This window comes from Anarhichas minor, unplaced genomic scaffold (genome assembly GCF_050575085.1).
Source record: "Anarhichas minor isolate MPS153535 unplaced genomic scaffold, ASM5057508v1 ptg000026l, whole genome shotgun sequence".
In the NCBI taxonomy this organism is placed as follows: Eukaryota; Metazoa; Chordata; class Actinopteri; order Perciformes; family Anarhichadidae; genus Anarhichas; species Anarhichas minor.
Window position 1 is genome coordinate 6,300,331 of NW_027466472.1, and position 22,374 is coordinate 6,322,704.

The 22,374-nt window shown below is 40.4% G+C and overlaps 1 protein-coding gene across 1 annotated transcript in view; it reads right to left on the bottom strand.

Annotated features, from left to right (window-relative positions):
- Positions 1-22,374, bottom strand: part of egfem1 (EGF-like and EMI domain containing 1) — a 51,498-nt gene that overhangs the window by 22,607 nt on the left and 6,517 nt on the right. The window contains exons 5-16 of the mRNA XM_076100308.1: positions 11,354-11,476; positions 8,704-8,826; positions 7,623-7,748; positions 7,039-7,161; positions 6,101-6,223; positions 5,013-5,150; positions 4,782-4,904; positions 4,209-4,331; positions 3,850-4,089; positions 3,587-3,715; positions 736-864; positions 165-293 (exon numbers count right to left, since the gene is read on the bottom strand). Coding sequence (XP_075956423.1) covers positions 165-293; positions 736-864; positions 3,587-3,715; positions 3,850-4,089; positions 4,209-4,331; positions 4,782-4,904; positions 5,013-5,150; positions 6,101-6,223; positions 7,039-7,161; positions 7,623-7,748; positions 8,704-8,826; positions 11,354-11,476 — 1,629 coding nt within the window. The remainder of the gene's footprint in view (positions 1-164; positions 294-735; positions 865-3,586; positions 3,716-3,849; positions 4,090-4,208; positions 4,332-4,781; positions 4,905-5,012; positions 5,151-6,100; positions 6,224-7,038; positions 7,162-7,622; positions 7,749-8,703; positions 8,827-11,353; positions 11,477-22,374) is intronic.

Below are 22,374 nucleotides of genomic sequence, written 5' to 3' on the forward strand. Positions count from 1 at the left end.
TATCTCCCGTAATCCTAATGTGTTCTTTTATCAACGGTATTAAACTTGTAAAGATTACTTGCCAGTATTATTTCATTATTTGGGTTTGCATTATCATCGTCATCATCATCATCATCATCACCACTATGCAGTGGGTATTATGATGAGGTCAGGTTGGTACTCACGCAGGTGGCAGAACCGCCCATATAGTCCCGGAGAGCACAGGCAGCCTCCGTACAGACGATGGCAATGTCCGTTGTTTGGGCAGTTGCACTTGTTTCTGCAGTGCCTCCCAAAATAACTCTTTGGACAACCTGTAAACATGAATAATGCCACTTTAGGATAGGATGCCCACTTCTGGAAAATAAGCTCCTCTGTGAGAAGAGCAACATTTAAACAAGATAAGAGTTAAAGTCAAAGTCATGTGAATCGGGTGCCAACCTGGAATTGTAAGAAGATCTGTGGTAGTGTCAAGAAGTAGTTTGCAAGATTCATTTTTTTTCTCAAATGTGTGCTTTTATCTTGTGAAATACTCTGCTTTGATTCTTTCAGAGAATATTTAAACGAAACAATTTTAGAGGATAAAATCACTTCCATCAGACTTCTCATAACTAACAGACGTAGAGCAATATTGCTTCATATTAAGAAGCAAAAGGAAATTTTAAAAAATGCCTGGGACCACCAACTTAGAACCTGGTTCTTGTATTAACACGTGCGTGTGTTCGCACCTGCCTATAGAAATGTGTGTGTACCAACCATCCTCGCAGAGCAGGCCCTGTACCCCAGGGGGGCAGAAACACTTCCCGGTCAAAGGGTCACACGAGCCTCCATTCTGACAACGGCACAGGCTGTTACAGGCCTGCCCATAGGTCCCCTGTGGACAAGCTGGAGTAGGAGAGGGGAAAGAGCATTGGCACCTCACTTCCTTTTTCACAGAAACACAGACTTATAAATGAGAGAAGAGAAAGTACAGCAGCCAAACCGAGGGTTATTGTTCAAAAGTCAGTCAACACTTCCACCTTCCATCCTGTCTTTCCCCATGATGTGTGCCCTTCTGACTCCCTTACTCCCTCTGGCCTTGTTGACAATTACAACATGAACCAGCTGGCTGTTTTAAGATGTGCTAAAGTGTTACAATCTATCAAGTGAAGGTCTGCTTAAATTCCATGTCAAACTTTCTTCACAGCAGTTTTACATCACTCCACGGGAAGATAAGGCAATTCAAAATAATCCATGGCGGTTACGGCATTACAGATACTGAATACACATTAAGATGAATATATAAATGAAGGAGCAGGAAGAGAGAATAAGATAAACGTTTCAGATAAAAAGTTTAAATGGTGCTGTCTCCCTTGCATCAGACGTGATTCGTACATCTGGAAATGCAACCAAATTTAATGAATGGTGCAGTGGGCGGGGCTATGGGTCTTTGATTCTGCTTCATAATGATGGAAAAAATCCAGGGTGTTGGGGCATGTTGAGGCAACATGAAAAACACAAAGAGCTTTTTAAATAGCTCAAAATGCTTTTATTTCACCCCCAACTATGTGAAAGGTTGACAAGTTGCCTTGGATAGGATTCTAGGCCATTTGCTTTTCTGTTTGGCCTGAATTGAGTTTTTTTTTATCAGGGTTTAGATATAGAATAGTAACATTTTTAACTTGATGTATAGTACTAGCGACATCTAAAGAAGCCTACACTGATTATACAACCATCATTTCTTTTTTTAGTTTTGGAAAAGTGTTCATTTCATGGTCATTATTTTACACAATATCAGTTTTGCTGCGAGTAGATTCACATAGCAATATGCAATAGAATAATATGACTTTTGTTTTGGACTTTGAAGGAAAATGACAACCTTTGATATTATATACATGTAATATGTACTGTTGCTATCCATTCATCAATGGTGGGCGGCTCTGCCTTTTCCTTGTGACAGCCTTTTTGCTTGCTGCCAGATGTGTTTGCACAAGTCTCTTATGATTGATATTTCACTCTTCAAATGTGATGTCACCCATTTATGCAACATCACATCTAAAAGGGCTCGTCTCCAAATACATGTTTAATGCAGTTGAAACTAGTTGAATTCCATTGTGTTGGAATTAGCTCTGCGATGCATCCGCATTACTTCGCCTGCACGTATGCGAACGCTGGTGAGTGGCTTTGAAGTTGAAATTGTATTTCTGGTTGCTGTGTGTTTTTCTTCCATTTTAGCCTGGGATATTCATTGTTATTTGTTTGATCAAAACACCTTTTTTTCCCTGAAAATGCTACCAATGTCCAGATCATCACCTCCAGGTTGTGCATCTAAATACTGCCACCTCAGTAGCCTGTTTCTAAAAGTGATTACGTCTAACGGACTTGTCCCACATGGCTCTCCTCTTATGATTGCCGGCCTGACTCGGGTTCAGACCAAAGACAGCCATTAATCATGGAGCTGGATGGGAACAATGGAGCCTTGCTTTCTAACCCTGTAGTGGACATCCTTGGCCTCAGGCTGTGCTCTTGCTGTGGGCCCTGGCCTCGCTCCAGTAGCAGACAGATTGATTCCCCTGGTGCTCTTGTGTTCTGGAGCCTATAAACAACCCAGCCTCCCACACAGCGGGACCGACAGGTTTTGATACATGGCCCTGGATCAATGCACACAGGGAGCGATCTCATCTCTCTCTAAAACGAGACCACATAGCTATATGGGTAGTTCAGATAGACCTGTGGGGAAATATTTTATATTTTTGTGTGTGTGGGGGGGGGGGTAAATTGATCTGGGCATAAATTATTAATTTTGGTCTCCGTCCATGAACATGTCAGAGGGACAGTTTTTTACGTTCTACAAAATGAGATATTCAGTTCCCCAAACTTTTAAAGAGACAGTTTGCAATCTTTGTGATATAAGCTCATTCACATTCTCGCTAAAAGTTGGATGCAAAAACAATACAACCCATTTACCACTTACATGGTAAATAATAAGCTGCAGCCAATTAGCTTAGCTGAGCAAATGGACTGTACGGGGAAGCAGCTAGCTTGGCTCTGTGGAAAGATACCAGAATATGGCAGATCTTGTTACCTTTGGACAGAGCCATGTTAGCTGTTTCTTCTCAGTTTCCAGTCTTAATGCTAAGCTAAGCTAAACAACATGGTTGTACCTTCATATTTAACAGACAGATATGAGAGTGGTAACAATCCTCGTCACTATACAGCTGTATCTAGAGCCAGAGTTTGGTTTGTCAGTTCTGGGCTTCTGTAAAAACATGGCGGCCGACTCCTAGAAGAGGACCCGCTCCGTATGTAGATATATCAGCTCATTCTATTGTAACAAAAACATGAAAAACAATTCTTACTTTTAGGTGGTTATACACTGAAGAAAACATGCTTTTTAATACTGTATTCAATTTCTGCCAATAGATCCCCCAAATACTACACACTGTACCTTTTTAAGTGTATAGTTACTTTAAGAAGAAACACTATATTCAAGCATTTTGAGCGGAGTGGTGAAGGCGAGGTTGTGTAGAGTTTAGCCCACTGCAGTGCTTGTGAAGAATTTGTGTTGTAAAGAAAATATGTAACACACAACACACAGATGTACCTGTAGAATGTCCAATTAACTTACTCTTGTTGCAGATGATCCCAGTCCATCCAGCTGAACATTCACATCGATCTTTGATTTCACCACACTTTCCGTTCACACAGTCTTCACAGCTCACACTGCAGTCATCCCCAAACGAGCCATCTAGACACACTGAAAAAGAAACATTCAACTGAAAATAAGTTTTTCTTTTCCTTCCTGGTCTAAAGATTTAATAAAGTAATTAAATAATTAGATTTCTCACCAAGCATTCATCTGAGTGTCATCACTCATGCTCTTTACTGTACCTATGCTGCTGTCCAGTCTGAGCTCTCCTCGACGCTCCCTCTGGATCTCATATTCTTTTTCACTGTCACCACCATCGCTACCATCCTCATCACTGTCATAACGGGAGCGCAAGGCTGCTGTGTACTGCAGGAGTTGAGGAGCCTTGCGGTACAGCAGGTCTGGTAATCTGTGGACCTCCAGCTGTTCGTCCTCTTCTCCATCCTCATCACCTTCTTCTTCCAGTTCGCTGCCATACAGAGCTAAAAAACACACAGAACAAAGTTAGTCAAACAATTTTAGATGGCTGAATGAATTGTGTTTTACTTGTCCATGAACAACTATTCGAGCCAAGAATAACTACAATACTAATGTCACTCACAAACGCAGGAGTGCTGGTCCTGATCCAAGCGGAAGCCCCGATCACAGAAACACTCGTATGTTCCCAGGGTGTTGATACAGTCGTGTTCACAGTCGGACGTCTCTGCTAGACACTCATCAATGTCTGACAGAAGAATACACAAACAACACACAGCTAAGAGAATGAAAGGGTCACAATGATAGCAAAACCCAACTGAAGCCATTGTCATCGGATGGAGGTTTGAACACAACAGGTTTTTATAGTTGGTGAATACATTCGATGGCAGACTGGTATTGCAGATCAACTTCAGACAGTCCTTGTAATTTTTATCCAATCAGATAAATACACTTCACTTCAGCGTACTCAATTGATTTAACTTATTCCACGCATCTGGCAGTTCTACTAGTTTGTGTAAAGGTCGCTCCTTTTGTGAACAAAATGTTCTGTTTTCTGCTATGAAATGGCCTTGAATTCCTTACTTAATTCCTGAGCAATCGGTTAGTAAGCGACCACTGAGAATTTGTATCCTGCACAATCGTGCCATAACACAAAGAACAACTAAAAAGGCTCACGCTAACAATCTAGCCCTCTTACCATCGCAGTGACAGCCGTCTGGATTCAGTCTGTGGCCAGCTCTGCAGCTGCACTCGTAGCCACCCGGGTTGTTTCTACAGAAGTGACGGCAGCAGGACTCCCCACTGACACACTCATCGCTGTCTGAGAAAGGCACGCAGTGGTATAGAGTTGGTTTCAACAGACGGCCAGAAAGACAGAAGCAGAGAGTCACAAAGTGAATGAAAATGAAAGAGGAAGAGGAGTTCTTACCTACACAGGTCTTCCTGTCCCGGTCCAGCTGGTAACCGTGGTTGCAGGAGCACAGAGGGCCATTGGTGGTGTGCTCGCAGTGATGAGAGCAACCTCCATTGTTCTTCTCACAGCTGTTCACGATCTCCATCTCAATGCCTGGAGGAGATGGGACCAAAGCCACAATTAAAGTGCAGAGCTGAAACATCAGGACAGTGTTTATGGGGCCGTTAGGACAAATTTTTTTTTTGTTCCAGCTGCAATAGAGGAAAAACAAAAACCTTCTTAACCACAGTTATAGTAGTTTAAATTACAAAGGAATTATGTCTGCTTTTTTAAGCACACTTACTGCCATGAATTTAGAATGGACATTTTCAATGTATTAAGTGAGGAGTATAATTATCATTGCCATCCCAAAATATCCTAAAACTCTTGATGTTTAGTAGGAAAGGAGAATTCATGCATTTCAAGTGTGCTCTTTGTGCAACATTTGCTGTACAAATAAGTTGAAATTGCAACTGGTCAGCAATGACATGAGATGATTGGCGGTGTGCTTCTTCATGGTTATGGTTATTACCAGATGCGACGCTTGTATTGCTTTCATCTTGTGAGTCATGATAGCAGAATGTGATCCTGGAGACACCTACTGCATCAGGAAACTAGCACAGGGACGGGTTTGAGTACTTTGCTAGGTGTCTATATTTCTGTCTGTCTGTGGGAAGATTTTGTGTACGATGCAGTCTCGAAACTTTGCAGATGTGCAGTTTAGATCAAAATGAAGGTCTAGTTCAAGATGGATGTGGTTAGAGTAAGAGCTCCGGAGGTATGGGGGTAAGAAGTGGGGAAGGGGCCATTAGCCCCCCCATTGTCCTGATTTGGCGTCGCGGCTGGTGTGATCTTATTTTTGGTTTTGTTTATATCGTGTTGCATCCACACCATTGAATACATGCATTCCAGTTTCCTTCCTTTCTTATTTACAAGATAAGTAAGTTTTCGGATCAAAGATATAAGTTATTTGAGGGATTTGCTCATTTGCACAAGGTAATGTGTTAAACAGTAAAGCTGCAATTTGTGGAAGACTAATTTTAATTTCGATGGCCTTTACTTACGGTAGCACTGTTTGCCGTCAGCACCAAGTTCAAAGCCCAGACGACACACACAGCTGAAGGAGCCCAGCATGTTGAGACAGCCGTGGGAACACTTGGCATGGCCTGAACTGCACTCATCAATGTCTGTAGGAGACACGAAAACACAAAACAAAAATCACATGTGCATAAAAAAGGCATGATGGCAAAGTTCATATCATAGATCTATCTGTTTTCCAAAGTTGCACAACACAAGAATATATCTCTAGGTCATAGTGAGACATATCCCAGAGCATTTCAGAGTTGATGTATGTCTCCTTGTCCTCTTTCACTAGAATTAAGTAACCTAACCCTGTTGGCTAAATCGCAATTTACTCTCAGGACCAGAAGAGCCTGGGTTATTATGGTTCATACTGCAACAGAAACACACATTTTGAAACAAAGCACTGACGCAAATAGGTCATACATCAACTCAGAGCTACAAATATTAGAGGTCTCAGGCCCTTAGGGTCAGGTAGTGTTGCCTGTAAGGGGCTGAGATAAAGAGAAATGTAACATTGTCTTTGTTTGGAGCTGGTTTTCTTACACTAGAGGCTAATAAACCAAACACACGCACTGTTAAGCGAGCATAAGGCTACAAAACAATGTTCCCGTGAAAAAAATCTTCAAAACAATGTAGCGAATACTTCCTCCAGCTGGAAGGCTCTGTCAGGTCTCAGATTTCTCTGGCTTCTCTTTTTCCTCACAGGTGGAGCAGGATAAATGTTAGCAAGAAAAGTTTCCAGCATCAGCCTCTCAAATCAATACGGGTCTGTTGTAGTGCGTATTTGCTTTCAAACAGAGGTTTAGCGTGGCTGTAACTTATGGAAAAACTGTAGCAGATTCCTGGGAAAGGTATTTTTGAGCCTGTTTTTTGTGTGTGCATACAGTCTGGGTGTGTGTGAGAGAGTGTGATTCCTCACCTTCACAGTTCTTGCCATCTCCAGCCAGAGTAAAACCAGGTCGGCAGCTGCAGTGAACCCGGCCGTCCCCTGAAAGACACAGCTGGGAGCAGCCTCCATTCCTGTCCTCGCAGGGGTCCCTCACTGACACACAAAAATATACACAAAAATGAAGGCAAGTCAGCCCAGCAGGTGATTCTCTGACCTTGCTGGTTAGTTCATGAGCACAGAATTAACATGTAAGTCTAACTCCTGCACGTGCAGCTTCTTATTCAGAAACATTACAAAAGTGAGTCTGGTTATGATATCTGAAAGATCCCTAAAACCAACAAAAACATTGTCGAATCCAAGAGGAGTAATCTGAATTCCTGCGCTTCTGTTTCCAAAGCTGCTTCTCAAATTCCTTTTCCACTCTACATCTCCCTACCTTGCACACGAGCTGTAGCAACAAAAATCTTATTTTTGCTGTAATTTGATACAATTTGCTACATGAGAAGCACCTAACTCATTTCAGAAAGGTAACCTACTCTAATGAAACCCAGTTGGTCCAGCGATTTCTGATCTATTCTCACATTATGAGAACATCTATTGGCAAAAGGACTCACGTTCGCAGTGTCTCCCATCTCTCTTCAGCTGATAGTTCTTTCGGCAGTCACATTTGTAGTGATCGTTCCCCATGTCCACACACTTGTGCTCACATCCACCATTCAATACCGAACAAGAGTTCACAGCTTAAACGATAGACGGAGACAAGAACACAGATGGTAAATAAGCAAAAACACACATCGGCTCTGGTGCCCAATTACAGAATTAATTGACGAAACTCTGTTATAGGATAGTTAAAATCTGAACTCACACAGTACAACAGGTACAACTGCATTTGTTGGCACTCTAAAATGTCTTTCACACTTCAAACTCTGCAGCTGTTAAATTATGGAACTCTTGAGTAAAGGCTGGAAACTGGAAAATGATATTCAAGCAGTACCCCTGGTCACTCTAATTATCTTTCCATCCCATTACTCCTGTGATTTAATGATGTGCCAAATATGAATATTAGCCGTGTGCCTTCTGGGTGCTTTAAACACAGACACGATGACACAGACGGGCTGTAAAACTGAGAGAACGGCTGGCTTCTGACATTGATGATTTAAACAGATACAATTAGCTATCCCGCTGCCTCCATCCTGCACAGAGCTGCAGTCAAAAAATAAGAGTATTAAGAATGAAAAATAAGACCACAAGCAACAGAAGACTTCTGAATTCAAGTAGCAAATTCTCTCGTTACCTTCAGGTTTTATGGTGCTAAAATGGGGGGAAAGTGCTTTACCGCCTTTATTTCCCCTTTCAAGTCTGAATTTCCCACTAGACACTGAGATTAATCATGGAAGCCAAGCACTCCTAAGGTTCTGCTGCATTAATTCAAATACAGAGATGGGGAAATTTGTCCAGGTGATCTCACACACTGTGCTGACACTGGCAGAGTTGGTAGTTGTGGTTCTAAAACATGAATATTCTATAATCTTTGTATAACATACATATATAAGAATAGCGTCAATCTTTTCATTTAACTCTTGACAAGAAAGCCAATGAGCATATGTCTCAAAACTATTCCTCTACGGAGCAACTATCTAACCACAGAAGAACTCCACTCCACAAGTGCAATAAATACTTCTGTTTAGTACTTACCAATGCAGGTCCGACCGTCAGTGTGCATGCGGAAGCCTTCGCTGCACTCACAGTGATAAGAGCCTGGTGTGTCGACACACGTTTGCTGGCATCCTCCATTGAGTTCCTCACACTCATTTACATCTGAACACACACACATATACATAACCATACACAGACAAATGCACATTAAGAAAACTATTTATTCTCAGAACAGATTGAACAGATTGAGAGCTTCAGTCAATAGTAGGAAAATACTGCGGAAATGAATGGAAGCTTAAATTGAGCTGCTATTGAGAAACAAGGCATTTATTGTCATGTATCGTCTCATAGTGCCAAATAGTTGAAAATGAAAAATAAATTTTTGGTATTACAGATTTAAAGAGTTGTAATCGTAACAATTTGACCAGATCTCAAATATATTCTCTTTTTTATATTTTGCAGACATCTACTTTTGAGTATTACGTGTGTACAGTTCAGCTGTCAAGTTTAGAACCTACTGTCACCACTTCCCATTTTAATAGCGAGGGAAAATACAGAAACCTGACTTTGAAAAGTTCAGTGTGCCTTACCACAGTGACCTTGTGTCCTGGCTCCTCTAGAATAAATATGCACATGTTTAATGTCTTTGGGTTGAATGACGAATGGCTTATCACGCTGTTCGTGCAGTAGCATGCGTGCAATCAATTTCCTGCACAGGAGAGACTTGCATATGGCTGAACGTGTGTCAGACTGAAGCTTGTGTTCCACAGAGACAGAAACAAGCTGAGAAGACAACATACCTGAACACTCTACTGAAGGACAATCAGGCTTTAACACACATCTGGACAACACATCACAAATCCTCCCATACCCTCTTCCAGTTGTCATCTCTGACTCTGGCTTTTTTTTCGGTTTGCACTGATGACAGAGGAGATGTGTGCAAGGAGGGGAAAACAATGTTGCAATTTCCCTTTTTTTATGCAGGTGTTGAACACTAAACATGTGGTTCAGTTTAGTTGAGCATGCATCGCTCCTCATAGGTTAAAGGACTTTACTAAGTAGTGCAGATATTATAAATCATTTTTAAATAGTTTGCGTGGGCTCGTCTTTCTCTGCACTTTCATCACTCTGACAGCCCCGTGGGAACAGCCGTCTCCAAAATGATCTTGACTATTTTAATTAGCTGGTTTCCAATAATAGGAGCTACAGGGGGGGGGGGGGGGGGGGGTCAAAGTGGAGGCCTTTCACCAGTAAAACAATCCTTTTTGTATTCTGCACATAGATTAGTTAGATAAGGGTTTAAGGCATTTATATCCTTTTGCCCAATTTATTTAGACATCTGCACTAAATGAATAATCACCATGCAACCCGCGATGGAGAATAACATGTTCATGAACCGTCCTGCCATTGTACTTTAACACATTGGCAGCTATTGTAGAGGATGCCTTACACACAAAACAATAGACGCTGGGGGGAGTTTTGTAAAGGTTAATATACTTATTGGTCTCCTCGTGGGAGAGGATTTCAATGGCAGACACACAATGGCTGCTTTTCAGTGTTGGGTGAGGTGGTGTGTGGGGCAGCAGCGGCAGGAGTTGTGATGTCGGAGGTCGAGGGGCACGAGGTCTGAATGATATGGTGTGACACCGTCTGGCTGTTAGCCGAGCTGCTGAGTTAGCATCTACAACTAGACAATAAAACAGACTAAACATTTGGGAGCGCTGCTTTGGTGGGCATGCAGAAAAAAAGTGAACAGGTGGTCTTTAGAATGAACGCCACAGGAACTGAATTTACCAAAAACAAAAGTGGATCAGAGGCACTCTGATGTGAGAGCCAGCATTGTAGTGTCATAGGGTTTGATGTGTGTGTTTACTTTAGTGATTAGTATGACCAATATGATCAAATTACAAATTTGATCCCGTTTTCATCTGAATTAAGGTTAAAAACAGCAGTGCAGAGAGGCAACTCAGGGGACTCTAAATGTCAAAGGAAGTGATCTTACACATCTGTTTTCAGAATGGTTAACTAACATTGAAAGTTCCAAAATTTAAAAAAATATAAAAATAAAACCTTCTAAAAACAACTCCTTCACAGGTTTATTTTTCTTCAGCACTTCAAATGTAAACTTGCTGTTTTTCCCCATAAATAAGACCACACATACAATTCACACAACAGCCTGTAAAATAACAACTTCACAGCTGCTGAAGCTGCTTCCGTTTGTCTTCTCCACTGGTTAGGTCTCAGACTTTAAATTATTACGAGATGACAATATCCTGTCTTAAGGGTTAAAGGTCAGGGGCACTTGTTCACACCTGTAGCTCTCAAGAACAAATGGGCCTCAGTGCCCAACACTAACTCAGCATATTTCTGTCAGATGATACGGCCAAACTGAGAAAGCCTGCTGTCTGAGAATAGAAGCTTATTAGAAAGCTGCCTGTGTGGTTGGTTCAGCCCTTTACAGCCTGTAGTCTAGCCGGTTAAGTAAGTCTTAAATTGGCCAACTTAGGCAAGATATTTCAAATTTAATGACCTGACCTTTCTGCACCATCATAAGGACCATTAAATTCATTCAAAAAGATGACTTTGATGTATTATCCAAGCACATGTTCACTTTACACATCTAGAAAATATGGCAATCAACACACCAGTGTTATTGTTCTTATTATGTACGTAGCGTGCCAGCTCTTACCATGGCATGCCTTGCCATCTGGCCCCAGTCGACTGCCTTCAGGACACTTGCAGTAGTAGCTGCCGATGGTGTTGCAACAGTACCCCTCACAGATGCCTTCATCCACTTCACATTCGTTAACGTCTGAAAGAAAAGGATTAAAAGGACAGACTTACTAACATAATGCTCAGTTTACAAAAAAAGAAAGGTTTCCTTTCAGCTAGATTTTCTCGCTCTTTGAGGAGTCCCTTCATGTGTTGTTTAGTTCTTTCTCTTTTCAGCAGAAAGAAAATCAATAAAACTTTTACAACCTTCACTTTTACTCATCACTTTGTGCAGCATGACCCACTTTGTGCAGCATGACCTCTCGACACAATCTCTGTGACAGATATGCTTTGATGTCAGGGAGCTCCCAGAAGTAAAAAAACGGAACTGTCGTTAGCGAGTCTGTTGCCAATCTTTAAGAATCAATGAGTTCCTGGAGGCTAATAAAAGAAACAGCCAAAGCTATAACTTCCATCTTCCCACATGTTGCGAGATTAAGAGTTTTCTCCAGTCCCCAGAATCTTCTACCTTTTCACTTCATCGCATCGACAAAGTCTCATGTTGACTCGCTCTGTAAAGCATAAAAACGATTTTCATGGGCTTGCTATTGACGTCCCATGTTCTTACTTGTCTCTGAGGGTGAAATGGTTTCCAGGTTTGTTCCTTTTTTAGCTCTTGTACTCCAGCAAAAACCCTCAGGTGCCTTGTTCTTGTGCTGTATAATGATGCCTGTTAGCTGTGCATCACGGCCAAACACATCAGGTCTTCAAACACATCAGACTTTTTTATACTTGTAAAAGTGCTAGTATGATCAATCTGTGACATATGAGACATCAATATGGCTACCAATATCGCTTTCATATTAGACTGATCACTGGCTAAAAATCTATAACAGGAAAGATTTGTTGTTGGTTTCTGCAAAAATGTAGTTTTAGAAATTAATTTTAGTTTTCTGAGTAAATATTTGCAGCCGTCAAAGAAAGAAAAGCATTGATGCTAATTGTAGAGCTAAACAGAATATACTTATTTGTTAATTATGTGGTGTGAAATTCAATCTATCAAAACACTCCATATGGTTTATTCTATCTTTTCACACATTAAGTTAAAAAAAATAATGATGATTTTGTCAACTTTACCAAAATCGTTCTGGACCAACTATGATAAAAATGCATGCATCCCTTATATTGTTTCATACTTCTGCTATAAGTAGAAATGGTGTGTGTATTAGCAAGGAGTAAGAGGAATCCCTGATGCCTGCAGATGGGTGTCAATGAGTACTTTATTATAAATAATTTTCATTATAAAGTATTATCTTGAGTGGAAAGCAAGAGCAAATGCAAAATGTTCCTGTACACAGTATTTCATCTAATGTCAAAGGATCTTTGCACAAACTTTTGCCCGATCTTTGAAAAAACTGATCAAACTGCTGCTATTGCTTCACGGCAACAACATAGCCAAACCTTTCACAGATGATACAGTGTTGTATGTTTGGTTGAGAAAAAGGAAATGGTAATGCGTGGACTTTGCGTTTGCATGATAACCCCCTGTCAACGAGGAAGACGAAGGAGAGAGAGAGGAAAAGAAAAGTGATTAAGATGCGTCCCCCATCTGTTAAAAGACTTAATGGGACCCCTTAGCTGTGTGTTGAGCAATAGTTTGTTTATCTTTGAATAACAGGAAATTTCAGAAGCGCAACTTGGAGAAACAATTCGGAAAGAAAAGGACAGGAGTCAGCTGGAGTTATAGCTTAACAGTAACACAATGTTTGCCAGCTTGCCTATGTAGATGAAGAGCACATGAGAAGTCCAGGTCTGCAGATGGTTACTGAAATTCACTCACAGTTGCCTATGGCTTTTCTTTAATAAACAGGGAATCATAACCAAGCTTGTAACTTAGATTTTTAATATTTGTTTAGGATTTGTGGGCATACTAGTAGCAGTATATTGTCCCATTCCCTCAATCCCCTGACGTTTAAGCATTTATACAAGGGATAATCTAAAACACATACAGTTAAATGGACTACTAATAAGCAAAAGCCAACGTAGATGTGCTCGAAAGAAAACCGTTTCAACAGTTTCAACATAAACGAGTAGACTCAGAGGAGCATAGCCGGTATTCTCCTGTCGGTCTATTCAGGGAATTGTCAGTTATTCTTACACTGTATTTGATCTGTTTCACAAGACATGAAGACACTGGTGGAGCGTGGATACCTTGGCCAGTATTTTAAATAGATATGGGTAATAAACAGCCCCTACTGCTCAGATAGAATGTCCCTGTCTCCATATGTGTGCACATGAATAATCATGCACAAAAAATACATTAACATAAAATGTCTCACAACTGTAGCAGTCCATTAGGGCAAAATTGTGTCCAGCTGAACATGTGACGTGCATTATCGAGTCTCTCTTCAGATTGTTTTAATTGATGGGACGCGAAACACGGTAGTTTGGAAGAGTGCTGCTGAATTATTACAACCAAAGTATTTCAAACAAAGTATTTCCTATTTATCTTCCCAATGGAGAGGAAGAGATATGAACGCATTTGTTACAGTAGGTGAAACAAACCATAAAGGAAGAACAGCAGCTGAGATAAACAAGCTCACAGAACAAATGTTTCTCTTCTACAGTAGTTAGTAAAGGGTAATAGTAGTTTGTTTCCAGATCTACAATTCTTGTAAAAAATAAAGTTTGCAGCAGGTAAAGCATCAGCACTGTTGGTAAGAAGAAAAGAAACAAAGTACCACTATTAACACTGCAATATATACGTTGATGTTTTCTTATGTGGGATTGTTGGTAATGTGGCCCTCAAGGGCAATATGTAGAATTCCGCAGGACCTCAGAAACTAAGGATGGGTCGCCATGTTTCTTTTTTCAGGCCACACCCACGCTTAGTTTCTAAGGGCAGGCAGTGTTATCTGGGTCACTTGGAGTTGCAGACTTTTTCTTTCAGGAATTTCTACAGATGATGATCTATTGGGCAGATTTTTTACAGATTTAGGCCTAGCTGTCCAATCTTAATTGTCTTCCTAGGTTGTTATATGGCCTTGTTAAGATTATATGCATGCACTTTTTGTAATGTGCATTTTTTTCCTTATGAATAATTAAATGCCAGGGTGACATTGCTCACTGCAGTTGGCTACATTGCCCCGCCTTGGCCTTTGCAAGCCTTTACTTACTAGTAGTCCAGAGTTCAGCACATTCTCCTTGGGGGATGTAAGTAACTGTCCGTCTAAACCTGAAAAATGTGCACACACACACACACACACACACACACACACACACATACGTAGCTGCACACGGAGAAACAACCCTGCTCTGCAATCTTCATTAACTCATAGGGAAGTGTCATGGCCCCATAACCTCGCTGCTCTGCCCCCGGACACATCCCCGCTTTGATCCAGCACCTCCTTACAGCCCTAATGAGCCTCCCATCTCAGCTCAGGGTCATTTGCTATCATCATCAAGATGCCGAGCAGAGAGAGAAACCAAATGTCAACAAACATTGATTCAAGCCCTGTCATGGCATTGAAGACGGTTCTGGGTAACATGATGTTGACAAGGCAGAAAGTCACATGTTGCTTAAAGAGTGTAAAGTTAGCGATGCCTAGCATGTGGTGACCAAACTGCACTGCCAGAACTCGTCATCATTCCAAAAAATACTTTCTCTATCTGCACATATTCAATGACTGAAGACATTTTAATTCCTACAAAAAAATGATATTTCCTTGGCAAAAAGAGCCATACCTTGCAAATTGGATTTCATTTTTCTCTAACAACGGAAAAAGATGATGGAAAAGGGATAAACCCAAATAAGAACAGCAAAACATCTCTTCAGACTAACATGTCAAAAACTCTGTGTTAAACCTTCCCCTCATGCATACATCACCTCCATGGCCTTGAGTGGTTTATATCTTTATTAATCCAGTATATCTCAACGCACATGTGCATGTAAACAGCCCTTTGCTGTCTCTCAGAACCCAAAGACAATCCCATAAACTGAGACCCACACAAAGTTGAGGGGCTGTATTCATGGAAGCCATCCTATTTGACTTTGAATCTGAACAGTCTTACTCTTCCCCCATGAGTGTATGAAGATAACCATTTCTGCCTTGGATCAGCTGTTGCGCATTGGGATGCATTACACAGGCCGCCCACCCACATGCACATAAGCATGCATGCAATTATTTCTATGTCTCCAAAAACCTGCACAATATCACTCGGGGGGCCTTATAACCTCCAAGACAAAATGTCTAAAAAATATAACATTATCAAAACAAGTCAGGCTTTTTTCTCAATGCATCTTTATCAAAGATGCTTTTATTGCTACGATTTTTTGGGGTAAACATTCCTTCCATGATTCTCTTTCTGTCTAACGTACATGGTCAAGGACAACAGATCATGATATCATGGAAACCCGAAAGAAAACAAACGTATTACAATGAAGTATTGTTTTAGCATATAAGCAACAAATCAGTTATTTGAAAAATGTTATAAAGCACTGTGACCCTCCCCCTGGGTCCAAGTCCCCTGATACCCAAACACCTGCTGCCTTTTCCTCGATATTCACCAGTCCCGACCTCCTCGTGTGGCCTCTGAGCCTCTTACCTACAAATTTGAATGATCAATCTTCGTCTCGCTGATGGACTGACAGGATAGATGACACACAACACTTACCTTAGCACAGAGTCATTCTTCTATACATTCTGGGAACACATCTGTATACCTTTGAAAGTATTGTACACTCCTTCTTTCTCCTTCACCTTTTAAATCAGTTTTTCTCTGACAGTTTTTTTGTGCCATCTTATGAAAATAATTTCTTGCATTCAGCTTCATAATCCTATCATATCTTTCAAATTCATAGTTCAGAAACAAATGGAAAATGTTGGTCTCCTGATAGTGGTGGAATGGTGGTGATAATGGTTTCCCATCAAGTTACAGACATCTGCTTGAATGTTCTTGTGTTCTCCACAGACAAACATCGGCCACCGAGTCCCGATCCCTGCTTATCTCATTAGGTGTTATTGACATTACTTATCCTCTACAGTACAGTACCTCCCCTGTCCAATTTCTCCAAGGACCAACGCACTTCCTGACACTTAAAAAAACGTACTATTTGAAGTATTTTGACCTAAAATGAATCAACAAAACTTCAACCATGTGTCCATTCCCTCCCTGATGTTAAAAACATGAGGCAAAGAAAGTCCAGATCAATAACTGAATTAGCAGGCCTCAGCTGCATGGCATGTATCTCAACGCTGTTCAGTAAATGTGGAGGGCTTGGATCTCAGACCTCAGTGGTCGGAAGTTATACTCAAATCTGAAGTGATTTACAGTTTCTTCCTCACTAGATGGAAATTCAGTCTCTGGCAGGAATGATTTGTATTTCCTACATTTTTTAAGTCTCTATTCCCACATTTCTATTGTAACAAATGGTCACAGAAAAGGAATGCAACTTACCAAACAACGTGTTTATGTTTAAGAGGAAAGTCTGCAATGCTCATCTCAACAAATTGATTTTGCAAGCTTTTTTATTCAACGGAAGATGACACATTAGTAAAAGTAGATGAGATATTTGATACTGCACCATCCACTCTTCAAATAAACCAAAGGGGTACATATGATAATGTAACAGGAAACATGCATTTTTGCAGCAGAGCCAGCTAATAAGACTGTACAATCAGTGTGGTTTGGCTGTAATATTTTAAAGCAGAGTTGTTCCACCTGATGATTTGACAGGCTCACTCCCATCTGTCATTTCCTTTACGCAATCAGTTATTTTTCTGGCTTGTGATGCATTCATTATTTTAATCTGCAAGATAAAAATGCAGGGCAACAGAACTGATTTTTTTATTATGATTATTTATTATTCATTGGCTCTGTACAACTAGAACTAGAACTATTGCATTGCTGCAGCTGCATTGGTGTGATGTGTGCATTTACTGTTTTTTTGTCTTTGCAATTGTCTTGGGGAGCACTAAGTGGCACGCAAAAGGTTGTATGTGTCTAAATATTTAATCAACCAGTGCTCTCAGTTCATGTCTCTCATGTCACTGTAATACGAATGTGGGTCATTTGGGGATGGCAGTGTTGGTTTGCCAGTCAGTCCACCACTTTTCAGATTCCACATTAAAATGTCTCAATAAAAACTGGATGGTTTACCATAGCTGTGCTTTCATGGTAAACCATCCAGTTTTTATTAAGAAATTTCCCAGAGGAAATATAATGACTTTGGCAATCCCATGACTTTTCCTCTAACACCACCACAGAGGTGGATGGATCTTGGGAGGTTTGGGGTAAAATGTTAGGGTAGTAAAATGTAGTAATTTGGTACAAACATTTGTCATGAACACTGTCAACACTTTGGTGCTTTAGTGCCACCATGAGGTTGACATCACAATTTGCCCAGTTTTTTGGGTTTATGATTTATTTATTAGAGAGAATTCATTACTTTCACTTCTTGACATTTGGATACATTTACCGCGCTACTTTTACTTATTAATTTTTTTATGCGTTCATGATCTAACTTCAACAATGTTTATATCTATCAACTCATATTTCAACTTTTTTTTGCAGAGGAAAGAAAGGTCCATCAAAGGTTGTGGAAAAAAACACAAGATCCTGTGAACTAGACCAAAGGTCAAAGGTTGTTCATAGACAGCAGAGGAGCTTTAAGGAACCTGTCACAGAGAGGAAAGTGAGCTTCAACAATCAGCTCAGTAGTAAATAAAGACGAGACAAAGGTGGGATTGTGTTCAAGATGTTGCATTGAATGACATGGACAGCTAGCTTGAGAAAGGGATACAATCAATCAAGGCCTTCAACGCTGAGGAAGAATACCAGTTGTCACTGGGTTCTCATTCAAGCACAGAATAATAGAGTAAAGAAACATAGAGCTAGTGTTTGAGTCAATTTTTTTGATCAAGATGGGAAATTGCTTTGTGAAAACTGCATGTATTTTATCACTCTTTTCTCACCGCAGTATCTATGTCTGTCGTGTACATGTTGGACCACATGGACGCATGCTTGTAGCTCCTCACCCCAGCAGCTCATATGTTTTCCATTTTGTTCCTTCAACACAGAATTCATGCCCTAATATAATGGGGATTTTCAGAGACTGTATAGTTTACGCTTGAATCAGATGGGACAGTGTTAGTGGTACACCGTTTTACTACTTGCTGAGTACGTATTTCTTATCTTGTGTCTTTATATAGCGTTCATAAGATCTCATTTGTTTCCGAAACAAATGAGTTGAATGTTGACAGCTGGGTGCTGTTCTGTTTTTGTGAGCAGACATTTTAAACCAGTGGATCCAGGTTGCACACTTAGCCCATCAACTGAAGTACAAGCATCACTTGACATGATAACTTAATTACAGATGGAGATTTTCAATCATCGATCCTACACAGAACTGCAGTGATCACCACACCATGGTATATTCTTTCGTATGGAAAATGTATAATAATACAATGAACTGCAAACTTCATGAACTGATAAATAACGGTGAACAACATGACTTCCTGTAGACACGAGAGGTTTGCACACTGTGGTATTCAAATTAGTCTGCACTGTTATTAATCACATTCTTAAGTTTTGAGAACCTGCTTCGTCGCCATGAGAGTGTATCCTACCAGATTTAAGTTATTAATGATCAGATGTGTTCTGAAAGAGCACCGACACCTGCCCTAAAAGTCTAACTTTTTGCCCTCTGTCTCCATGAAAGCATCTGTCAACTTCTACATCTGGAAAAGCCATCCTGTTCGGTTCACCGGTCGATAGGATAGAAAATGTGTTTCACAGAAAGGATGAAACGTGGCTGAAGATTTAAATACCTTATGTTCAGCAGATAATGGGACTTCTTGGCATTTCACAGCAACCAAAGGCTGATTTTAGTTTTGCGCTTAGAAAGATTGTTTTAAAAAAAAAAGATTTCAATCTTGGACTAGACTTAATCCATGACTATAAATTTAACCATGAATCAACATTTAAATCAATTCTGAGAAACATCCTGTAACACAGCTTCAATGCTATTTGCCAGTGTCATAAATTTGACTATTAACCAGTTCCAATGATGCATACTGAAGGTGCCTGCTAAAGCAATAATTCACCCCAAAATGAAAGCCTTCTACAAAACAAAAAAGAGGAAACGCATTATATTCCAAAAAGAGCAAACACTGACAATAAAGAAACTCCAAAAAGCTCATATTGAAAAGTAATCATAGTCACTCCCTTTTTCTGTGTCCAGCCAGCTACACTATGGGTCCATGGTTGTACTGACATGATGAAAGTCAAAAGAAGTTTAGATTTTCTTTATCTATCTTGCTCAAATGTCATTATCAGTGCATTTTAGTGAGGAAGATCGATCCCTACCAGTGACCTCCCTTGTTTCCTAATGCTAACACTACATGGGCAAAGACAAATTCAAGTAAAATCCTTTAATCTGAGCTTCCTCCACTGCTGCTGTAGGAATCTCACAGCGAGCTTTGGGAGCACATGGCCAATCACACAGACCATTAGCTCTAACCCGCTCAGCATTAGCCTGGTAAACAATGGCGCCTTGATGCATTTGGAGAGATGAGGGTGTGCTTGTTTAGTGTGTGAGAACTTCGCTGACATATGGCAGCCATTAGGGCTTTAATGAGGTTCTTCCTCTGATAGGTATTCTAAGCATGTAGCACTTGCATTGCCCAGTCTGTCCTCCTGCCAGCCATGCAAACTCCAAGCCTGTGTCTTGGCAGATGATTCCTACATCCACACAGTTAATGGCAGACTTGAGGAATGAAATCAGAAAGGTGAGGTACACGGGGCTTAAAGAAAGCAACAAATGACAAGTGAATCCTGCCATCTTAGTCGCATGTTGTTGTTTTTCAGACAGACCTATGTTTATCTCAAGGAAGAGTTCCACAAAATGTTACTGTTCAACTTCTTTGTTATCCACTGAGTTATGACACATCCACATCCTGTATCCGGGACATCCTCAACCTGACTGTGTGTGGTGGATACACTGTTGATCACAAAACGTTAGTGTTCAGCTTCTTGTTAATAATGAAAAGAATAATGATACTGAAAGTGGAACAGCTGTGGCTGACATTGCATGTGGAAAAATGTCCTTCTTTCTTCTTGGTTGGAACAATAAGCCACCTGGCCTTCCAGAGGAAAAGTTTGTGCTGAAAAATCTGTCTACCTTTCAGCATGGCAAATGGTCCTCAAAACAAGCCTCGGTGGCCTTAAAATACTCTTTTTATTTTTCCATGTCCATTTTCTAACTAACACTCAAATATAGGCTCTAGTGGTTCAGTCCCCATTACTGGTAGATTTGATATATTCTGCCAGAAGCTGTAGCAGCTTTTAAGTTTTCAACAGCTGATCATTACCATAAACGATTGCCTTGAGTAATTTCTTCACAATGTATTTGCTCATGTGCATTTTTGGGTGTCCAAAGAAAATGTCTGAGGAAAAAAGTGCTGATTATTCTGTGATTAAATTCATATTACACCAGTCCAGCCAACTTTAAAGGGATCTGTTCCTCTCTGACGGCTTACAGTGTTAATATAGTTTTCAGTGAACCTTTTCAGTAACCTCTAATAAACAGAACGGGAGAGCTGCTAGCCTAAGCAAAGGCCGACCTGTCAGAGGTAATCATGAGGTCTGTGCTGCAGTTCTTTATGCAAATAAAGATCATCATGACATGCACACACCAAAAGCTTCAGTGCGACAGCAGCTTTAGCAACTACATTTTAGTTAAAGAAATCTTTGAAAAGAGACCAAAACTAACAATAAGGCCTGCCATCATATATGGTCCCCATCATAATTTAATTCAAAACACAATCTGCTGCACACTTTTGACAAAATGTTTAACCTTTAATCTGTTAACTGCCTTTTGATTAGTGTCCAGTGTCTAGGATTAAACAGTGTTAAGACCAAGAGAGTTTGGTGCATACATGTTATTGCAAACAAGATTATATCCTCACCTCATTTGCTGACAATGACTTAGCCCGAAACAATAACAATCCCATAAATGTGCCCTTTTGTCTAACAGCCAGAGAAATACTGAGGAAAATAGATGTTTAATTGGCTCATCTTACTCACAAATCAAAAAATGCTTATAATAGACCTGGACCTTTGCAGTGGAACTAACTGAATGGAAAGACTGGAAGAGGGGATAAACTCTATGCATGGTATGTTAGTTAACTTACGGTGGAAGGATCATTCCAGACCTGTAAAAGACATCATTGTTCCCTGAAGTTGTGAGAACAACCACAGGAGTTACAGAGACATCGTCTTTCCCATCCTGTTTTTTATACCTTATTTGGCACCAAAATGGATCTCTAGATGTATTCATTTTGTGTGCTTTAAAAAAAAAAATCTTGACTGCGTCTTTGAGTTTAATTACTTCCAGAAAGGAAAAGAAATGAAAGAAAATATGGTTTCTTTCCATTTTGAATTCTTTCACAGGCTCCAAAGTTCAGTGCAGGAGCAACCGTAGCAGTAAAATTAATACAGGGCAGATTTTCCCTCTCTCCAATAGAGTCACATGCAGGGATGTATGATGTTACTGCAGGCGTGTGAAAGCAGCGGAATAGATGGGATCGAACACTAGCTGACAATTCATATAGGAGGACATTACTAGATGGGTTTTTTTCCAGAGTTTTACCAAAATGCGAATATGTTTGAGCCATACCCAACCCACATTTGATTACTTTTAAACTAGAAACAAAAGCGTACAAATGGAAAATGCTATTCATCAAGTATTTTGCCCCCCCAGCTTCAAAACGAGGGAGATGTTGTAGTCTAACAAAGCTGTTTGCAATGTTTAGAGCATGTTATTCTTCACAGGAACACAAACATAACACAAAGGAACATGAGCAGGAATCCCCCGAGGATTTAAAATGTAGAGCTGTGAGTCAGCATCTTTTTCCCCATGTGTTTTAATCACCTCCTTCTCGCCACCTCTAACCGCTAGCAAGGAGCCCCTCACTCTCCATGTGGCCACCCCTGAGT